This window comes from Sinocyclocheilus anshuiensis, unplaced genomic scaffold (assembly GCF_001515605.1).
Source record: "Sinocyclocheilus anshuiensis isolate Anshui unplaced genomic scaffold, SAMN03320099.WGS_v1.1 scaffold697, whole genome shotgun sequence".
NCBI lineage: Eukaryota > Metazoa > Chordata > Actinopteri > Cypriniformes > Cyprinidae > Sinocyclocheilus > Sinocyclocheilus anshuiensis.
The window spans coordinates 2,566,446-2,575,577 of record NW_015538036.1 but is presented as its reverse complement, the minus strand read 5'-3'; the positions used below and the strand labels follow the sequence as shown (position 1 = coordinate 2,575,577).

Here is a 9,132-nt window from a genome sequence, read left to right as displayed (position 1 = left end):
CCACATTTTGCTATAAGTTTGATTGCATCATATAATAATTGCTGTTAATAGTGTTCATCGTCTGTTTGATTACGTCTTTAATTGATTTTTCTGTACATTTCTTCCATATGTTTATTAACTGACAGTCACCACTGATAAGCTACCACTAAATATTGTAGAAACTTAATTTGCTGTAAAGTTGCTTTGCAACGATTTGTATCGTGAAAAGCGCTATACAAATAAACTTGAATTGAATTGAATTGAATCCTATGGCTAATGCTGGCAATTAAAGTTTGAGAGTTTACAAAAAATCCATTCAGAGCAGATTATCAACCATTAGCGCTACACACATGCTGACTTTCACTGAGACTATAGGCAAATTCAATAGACTTGTTTCAGTTAATGGGGTAAAGTAAGGTTAAAGAAAATTATGTTTTATTAATTACGTTTATTTTCTATTTCGGGAAGCCAGAATTTGCTAATATACAATACATAACATGTACCTCCTTTAAATTGAAAAATTACAAGAAAAGTACACTAACCTGAGTGCTTGCATTGGGCTCAGGATCAGGCACGTAGGGATAATGAATGTAAAACATGTCGTTCCGAACCATCTTCTTCCTCATTCTGCAGGGTCCCTCAGTCATGTCCAACTGAAACTTGTCCAGGTGGGAGCCAATAGGAGGCCCCCAGAGGCCCCTCTCACGAAGCAGCTCATATTCAATCCCTGCCCACTCATCCATCACATACTTCAGCGCATTCTGCTGTCTCTGTGAGAAAACAAATGCATATTTGCATCAAAATAATTTTTTGTAGAAGTCATTCCACTATGATCAGAACTGGGAAAACATTTATTTAGCGATCCCTCCATTTAAAACATTTCAGCAATTATTATTATTCTGAAAGATCTATTTGAATTTTGCATATGTTTGAAATTGAAGGGTTACCTCTTGATGCTCCTTGTACTGCATTGCTACCAAGTCCCGGACCACAGCAATGTGCGTGAACATCCACTGAAAGGTTTCCTGTGGACAGTCACAATAATGTGAGCACAAACTTCCTGTGCAAGTCCATAAGATCAGCTGTGAAATCACTTCCATGTCTGTGACAGTTATTTTCAACTCAACTCAACTTTTATTAATAAAGCACTTTCAAAACCATAAGAATGGACCAAAGTCCCGTACAGAGATAATTAAAACTAAAAAAAAAATAAATAAAATAAAAACATTACAAACATACAATACTAACACAGCATAACACAAATATAAATTGTACAACAAAATCACTCACATTAAACAGACTCACTCAAATGCCAATAGCCTGATGAAATAAACAAGTCTTTAAGTTCCCTTTAAAAAAAGTTCATAGTTGACAAGGGTTTTATAAATAGCGGCAAGGCATTCCAAAGTGTAGGAGCCAAAACTTAAAAAAGGCGCAATCTCCACTGCGCTTTAAACAATACCATGGAACAGTTAAGAGCAAGTTCTGAGAAGACGCAGATGACGTTGAGGCTGTTAAAGAGACAGCATGTCCTTTATATCAGAAGCCTGATATAACAAACATTAACACCTTGTATTGGATTCTATAATTAACAGATAACCAATGAAGACATAGGCTATCAACACAGGTGTGATATGATCCCATTTTCTGGTATTAGTTAAAAGTCTCCATGCATGTTGTATGACAATAGACCAGGGCTGTCCAAACTCGGTCCTGGAGGGCCGGTGTCCTGCAGAGTTTAACTCCAACTTGCCTCAACACACCTGACTAAAAGTTTCTATGCCTAGTAAGAGCTTGATTAGCTGGTTCAGGTGTGTTTAATAAGGGTTGGAGCTAAACTCTGCAGGACACCGGCCCTCCAGGACCGAGTTTGGACAGCCCTGCAATAGACCATAACTCTCAACCAGTTCTTTCTCAGTGAGTCTATTCCCAAATATAATAAACTCAGCCTTATCCTCATTTAATTGTAGGAAATGATTTGTCAACCATCCCTTTACCTCAGTCAAACACATAGAAAAATTAGCAAATGATGTACAGTCATCAAGCTCAAGAGAAAGGTACAGTTGTAAATCATCAACATACAAATGATCATTTATATTTTATTGACTAAAGATTGACCCCAAAGGCAACATGTATAACAAAAACAGGGTTGGACCAAGAATTGATCCCAGTGGAACACCCCAAGAGATAGATGTCGGTCTAGACAGATGCATTTTGACAGTTACCTGTGCAGAAAGATTGTTCTTGTTCATTCCACTTTCCTTCTTGCTGCGACGGGAGCCAGTAAGTTTGGACAGACCAAAGCCACTGCTGACTCGAGACAGTTTGGACTGATTCACTGGGGCAACGGTCTCGCCCCTGCTGATGCATTTCTTCTCGTGGACTAGAAGCAAAACAGAGAAGGTTCAACACAGTAAGAAAATGAGAGTATAGGGAAAACTGCAAAAATATTTAACAAGAAAAAATTTGCAGAGTGACAAAGACACAGGAAAGAGTGTGAAAGCAACAAGCTGCAAAAATTAAACTATGTGGGAGAATCTGAATTTGATGGATTTATAAAGTAAAAATTTGAGTGTGTGTGGATGTTTTCCTCACCCAGGTGGTTCTGCCAGCTTTTAGCAGCAGGTTCCTCTAAAGCAGGTCGAGCAGTGGCGATGTCCACATGTCCTCGATCATTGACTGGTAGAGACACTTTAAAAATGTCCTCCAGCATTTGCCGCTTACTGTGCATGAGCTCTGTCCACACACGATTCACTGCCTTGAGCAGCAACTGACGACCTGACAAACACACACACACCAAAAACAGACAGAGTAAGTTTGATATCGATAATGGTTTTTATGAGGGCTTGTGAAGTGCTTTAAGTATTAAAACTGTATGCTTTAATACACCACACACTTTGCTTGCAAAAATGTAATAAAAAGAGAAAAAGAACAACCTTCGCTAACATCCTGGCTCTGAACATTGTCCGACTTGTTCTCAGAAGGAACCGCGACATGCCAGGTGGTCATTCTGGCCTCTGCCTCCAAACCAAACCCCTCCACACTACTGTAAGAGAACATGAAAGTGATGTTGACTTGTGGCACAGTCATACAGCACACCATTCTTATACATTTGAAGACACCATGGTCTTTTGGCCAGCGCTTTATTTGTGCTGCACCATGTGAACATTCTCCAGTCAATATTATAAGTTTGAATGCTAGAACACGAACAGCAAGAATAATGAACTATCATTTCAGCACATCAGTCACTCAAAATCAAGCACAGAGCACAGAGACTTAGGGTGGCAGCACTACACACTAATGTGATTCTGCTCACTGTCTCTGAGCTGCTCTCATTTCTCAGTCTCTCTGAAGCCAAACTTCTGAGTCAGCCTGGATACAGAGCCATGACAACATAAACCTCCTCCTCATGTCTCTCACAGTGACTCACAACAGCAGAGGCGCACAATCACAAACAATCCTGAGACTGTGAAGAGGAATTATTCATTTTTCACTGCTCATACATAATCCCATAAACCCATCCCCATCTATCTTTCCATCTAAATGTATGCATTTATTTTTATTTTCTACTGCGCATATAGTCTATCACAATCCATAGTCTATAGAATCTATCTAAATGTACTTATTTCAGAGCTCAAACATAACTATCCATGTAAATGTATTTCACACCTCATATATGTGACCCTGGACCATACAGGTATATTTGTAGCAATAGCCAACAATACATTGTCTGGGTCAAAATTATCGATTTTTCTTTTATGCCAAAAATCATTAGGATATTAAGTAAAGATCATGTTCCATGAAGATATTTTGTAAATTTACTACTGTAAATATATCAAAACCTAATTTTTGATTTTCACATATGTCTATCTACCCATCTATCTAAATGTTTTTATGTATTTACCTATTTATTACACCTTTTTTTTTTTAACCAGAGTCTGCATGTCAAATGGAAAACATATCTCAATAGACTTATCTATCCATCCCTGTAACTTAAAACCAAACATCTGGATACTCTAAATTCATAAACCCTTGTTTTTATGTACAGTGCCTGAAAACATTATACCACCTCTGTGTCTCTCTCACCTCCCCGTGTGCCGGTTGATCAAGCAGTGGGCCAGACAAGCCACAAACTCCTGGTCATGGTTGCCAGGTCCCAGCACGAGGTTTCGGTTTACCGTCAGCACACGTAGTGAATCCAGCAAGGTGACCTGTTGCGGGACCGTTTTGTGTGGTCGTGAGAGCTGGTAGAGGATTGTTCGGTTCAGACAATGGTAGATTGAGTCCAGAGACAAACCCTGTGATCGCCGTTTGGACTGTTGTGGGACAAAAAACAAAAACAAGAAAAGGAGATTTGTTGAGAAACCACCAGTCACGCAAGTCACATAGTAATGCTACATAAGAAAGAGAGACAGAGAGAGAGAGAGAGAAAATTGTACAACTAACAGAAATTTGTAATATAATAACAGGAAAATAATTTATGTTTAATAACTGAAGTAATGACTTAACATTACATTGTGGGTTATTGTGGTCTTTCTTAAATGGTTAGAAGCTAAATTATTTTTGCAATATTTAGTGAAACATTTACTGTGAAATTGTTTAAATCTCATTTTAAAAAGATAACTGTGGTTGCTATGATTGCTTATAGTTTGCTTTTAACTGCATTTAAATTTTGAACATTCGGTTTGTTTAAATTTACACTCCCATTCAAAAGCTTGGGTTGAGTATTTTTTAATGTTCTTGAAGTCTCTTATAGTTTCCAAGGCTGCATTTATTTGATATGAAAAACCTAGTAAACAACAGCAATACTGTGAAATATTATTACAATTTAAAATAATATATTTAGGTCAATTAAATGTAATCTATTCCTGTGATGGTAAATCTGAATTTTCAGCAGGTACCCATCTCATATGGTGCTCAAACATTTCTTATTATAACAGCTGTGCTTGATATTTTGTGGGAACCAAAAAACATTTACAGTATTAGGATTCTTTGATGGTCAAAATAAATAATTTGAAATAGAAATATTTTGTAGCAGTAGCATATATTTAAGACATCCACTAAAAGTAATCATTTGTATGCAATGTTCATGATTAAAATGACAAACTAGACAATATACGGCCAAAAATATATATAGCAAGACCACTTCCTAATTATTCAGGAACACTATGACTTTGGGGACAAGTGTGCTTGTTTTGATGTAGGTGGTGTGAAAGCATAATTGGCGTTTAAGTGGGGAACCTCCGGTGTGAGCTCACCTGGGTGATCAGCTGAACTATGAAATCCACCACGAGCTTGGACTCTTTGTTGAACATGCCCTGCCAAAGCTTATCCACCACACGCTGTGTGAAGTAGAACACATTGTTGACCAGGACCTGATAACTTCCTCCTGTCGTTATTGGCAATGATGCCTCCTCACCTGTTGGAGGACACAGCCACACACATGAAAGATTTGTCATTTTAGCTTATATTGTGGGATTCTGAATATTTTGTTGTTCAACAGACTTTAAGGGACATCAGGTAACTTTAGATCAAAAACGCTGAGAACCACTAAAATATGGTCATGTCTCACCATGCCATGACAGTTTTTGCATACATTGTGCCTGATCTACATTGACATCAAAAACCACACAATTTGGAAGAAAATGAGATTGAGTAAATGACAGCATTTTCATTTTTTGGGTACATTACTGATCAATTCCCAGAGCTAAACCTGATGATTGGGATGCAACTAACCCAACAGAACATCCGCTGCCAGAAGCTGCTCCATCACACTGTCCAGGATGTAGGATTGAAACTCTTTCTGCTGGGACCTGGTTGAGCGCTCTGGTGAGGCCTGAGGACACAGAGCAAAGTTAGTGTCCCTGCCCAACAAATGGACACTCCCACATTAGCTTCTAATAAGCAGCATGCAGAGCACTGCAGGATGATAGAAAAGAAAGCCAGGATTACAGGCACTAAGATTCTGTAGCTTCACACAACATCATTGACAAATGAAATATAATGAAGTAGATATTCAAGATGGTCTCACCTCTAGCAGAAGATCAATGATGGGCGTCTGTTTGCTGGCAGGTGTCATGCACAGGTTGTCCATGATGAGGACCCTCATGAAGTCAAAGACATACTTCTTGGCTGGGTGGTTGGTCAAGTAGGTTTTATTGCCTACATTACAGTATTCTGACTGGCTACGGTTCATGCCTGTATCCGTCACAAAGGCTTTGAACTCTTCGGTGGGTGAGCTTGCTTCATCATCCAAATCACTCACCTGAGGAAAACAAGACATTTTTATCACACAACCAACTTCAATTGAGACTGAAACATCAAAAGGACAAATTCCCAGTTACAATAACAAACAAAGAGAACAATAGCATACCATCTCAGAGTAAGGCCGTATATTGAAGGGGAAAACCGTAGCAGCAAGTGTACACAGGAAGTCCGGGCTGTGCCACATGTGTGCCAGATCTGGGATGTTGTGATAGAGGTAACGGAAAAACTGCATGAGAGTGATGGGATATTCTCTCAGCCAGGAACCCTCCTCCTCTGACTGCCAAGGCTGTGGGTTAGATAAAGAGAAATTTCAGCTTCTGTGGTCTGAGGGTCTGTACTTGTGAGAATAACCTGCATTTCTTGGTATCTGCAGTGAAAACAATTCATCTTAATATAATACCATTTTTACTTTTTATTTTTCACTTTGAGCACCAGTTTGTCACTAATTTCCCATTTCATTCAGAATTTTTCATCAGCTGTAGTACAAAACCTTTGATAAACTACCAAATGAAAACCGGAGCAATCATCCCAATGTTAGCAGTTGCTCCTGGGATGCTATTTCTAAAGCAGGAAGCTTGGAGACTCACCAGGTTGAGCATACTGCGCAGCATTGCCAGGAGCAGGAACGCTGCTTCAGTGCACATGTTGTGAATGGAACCCACCACTGTAGCACTGGAAGCTGGGACGCCAAATATAAACGTCCAGATAGAGTCCAGGTCAAACTGTGTGAGGAGATGGGCACAACTCAATAATAATTTATTAATTATATATTATACAAATTATTAAATTGTATTAAGTTATTATGAAATCATAATATTATCGAATTGCATTTAATTAAATAATACTTATTCAATGATTTTGCAGTTTAAAAAGTAAAAGAATTAATTAGTGACACTACAATGCTCTCACAGGAAACAGTCACAAGTGCAGATGGTAAACATTTATATATAACCCATGCATGACTGAATGGATGATACAGCAAAGACAATTAGTTGAACATGAGTATAGTTAACAAGGAGCATGTCACTTTAAAAGAACAGTTGAAAACAAAAGGTCTGAGATCACGTTGAAAAATTGGGATTTATATAAAATATAAATCTAAATCCTATTTAAATTTGTTAAAGTTGTAGGATTCAAAAAGAAAAAAAGAAAGAGAAAGAAAGAAAGAAAGAAAGAAAGAAAGAGAAAAAGAAAGAAAGAATATGATGTAAAATGATTTTAGATTCTGCACTACTGCTAATTCACTAATTGTATGTAAGCAAATTGGTGACACCGAGCATGTGAACATGACTCTTAATTTTTCAATTAAATTATTTTACACATCCGCAGATAACACAAATTATAAAAAAAAAAATATATATATATATATTAAAAATACATAAGTATTTTTAATAGTGGTCTCAGAGATGTGGAAAATGATATGGATTATGAGATCACACACACACACACACACACAAACAAAGACACAAAGTGAAGACATTCAAGTTTGATTAGTAGGGAAAAAAGGTTTGCATACTGACATGTACCTGCAGGCTGTCAGGCAGCTCTGTGATTGGCTGCTGGAGGAAAAGGGCCATAAGCATGAAGTAGATCTCTGGGACATTGGTGTGTTTGGGCAGTAGAGTTTGCAACACAGGGAATCCTGGGAAATGGCAGGCATCTCGGTTGATTTCACGCAATGTCGACCTGCCTCCTGCGCTGCGGCCAACGTTAAAACCTGAAAGGAAATGAGCAAAAAAAAAAAAAAAACCTCACAAATTTAGTTACAGTACTAAATACTTAGTTATTGTTATTATTGTTATCATTTTTTATACTGTATAATTATAGAAACTGTTTAACTAAAATGCATGTGAAACTAATCAAATATGATTAGGTCTCTTGCTCACCCAGAACAGTGCCAATCTTATTAGTGAGCACAGAGTCAGTGTGGTCCAGCCATCCTCCTCCAGACAGGCCCTCTTTAAACCGGCTCAGGATGGATTGGTTACTCAGCAACACCACCAAGATTAAGAGAGCTGCCGTCACTGTACTGGAGTGAATGTGTTCTTCCATAAACATCAGCAACCAATCAAAACCCAAGGTGCGCACAAGTTCTTCGCAAGCCCTGTGGGAGGTAGCAGAAAGAAAATTTTAGTGGGGGGATGATCATTAATATGAAGGTAGATCTTACAAATTTTGTTTATAATCTTTTAAGTTATGAGGCTTAATTTACAGACAATTAAATGGTGCGCTTTGTCATTTTTCATACACACCCACAAAAAAAAAATACTGAGAGCACTGATAAGAGATAAAAGCACTTTGGCTACACTAAATCATTTTGGACACATATCCAAAGTGTCCAGTTCCATCTGTATCCAATCCCAGATATCAGCCCTAAACCAGCAAGCTTAGGTAACAATGTTACAGATGCTGTAAAATGCAGCGCAGCTCTCTGAAGTCCAATAATCCACCCTTGATTTAATATGGAGCATCACTCACTGTACATTAACAATGTTCTTCTCTTTGCAGGTGAAGAACTGTTTGAGCAGGATGTCCAGCAGTCTGTTCCGCAGAAGAATCAAGTTGGATGACAGGAGGCCTCCAAACTCGTCATCAGCTCCTGAAAATACCCAGGAAGAAGAGTAAGACCACTGAAAGGAGAAATGATACTGCTAACCTTTTTGACATTTTTAAGCTCCTGGTATCTTAAGACATCTCATTATTAAGCCTAGATGAAATCTGCAGATTTTCCAGTGCTGATTTTAGTGGGAATCTGCAGAAAGTGCTTACATGGAGCTAACTCTGCACTCTTACGGATAGCTGAAACCACCAAATTAGGCAAAATATTTCAGAAATGCACAAGGGGTGTCAGATTTTTAGGAATGAGATGACGTTTCAATTCAGCAG

The 9,132-nt window shown here is 38.2% G+C and overlaps 1 protein-coding gene across 1 annotated transcript in view; it reads right to left on the bottom strand.

Moving 5' to 3' along the window:
- wdfy3 (WD repeat and FYVE domain containing 3) overlaps positions 1-9,132 on the bottom strand; it is a 75,676-nt gene that overhangs the window by 17,832 nt on the left and 48,712 nt on the right. Inside the window, exons 29-42 of the mRNA XM_016477539.1 lie at positions 8,725-8,845; positions 8,133-8,350; positions 7,773-7,963; positions 6,834-6,968; positions 6,353-6,532; positions 6,011-6,244; positions 5,716-5,815; positions 5,238-5,398; positions 4,066-4,295; positions 2,916-3,025; positions 2,575-2,757; positions 2,205-2,362; positions 927-1,004; positions 522-749 (exon numbers count right to left, since the gene is read on the bottom strand). Of these exons, the coding sequence (XP_016333025.1) occupies positions 522-749; positions 927-1,004; positions 2,205-2,362; positions 2,575-2,757; positions 2,916-3,025; positions 4,066-4,295; positions 5,238-5,398; positions 5,716-5,815; positions 6,011-6,244; positions 6,353-6,532; positions 6,834-6,968; positions 7,773-7,963; positions 8,133-8,350; positions 8,725-8,845 (2,327 nt within the window). The remainder of the gene's footprint in view (positions 1-521; positions 750-926; positions 1,005-2,204; positions 2,363-2,574; positions 2,758-2,915; positions 3,026-4,065; positions 4,296-5,237; positions 5,399-5,715; positions 5,816-6,010; positions 6,245-6,352; positions 6,533-6,833; positions 6,969-7,772; positions 7,964-8,132; positions 8,351-8,724; positions 8,846-9,132) is intronic.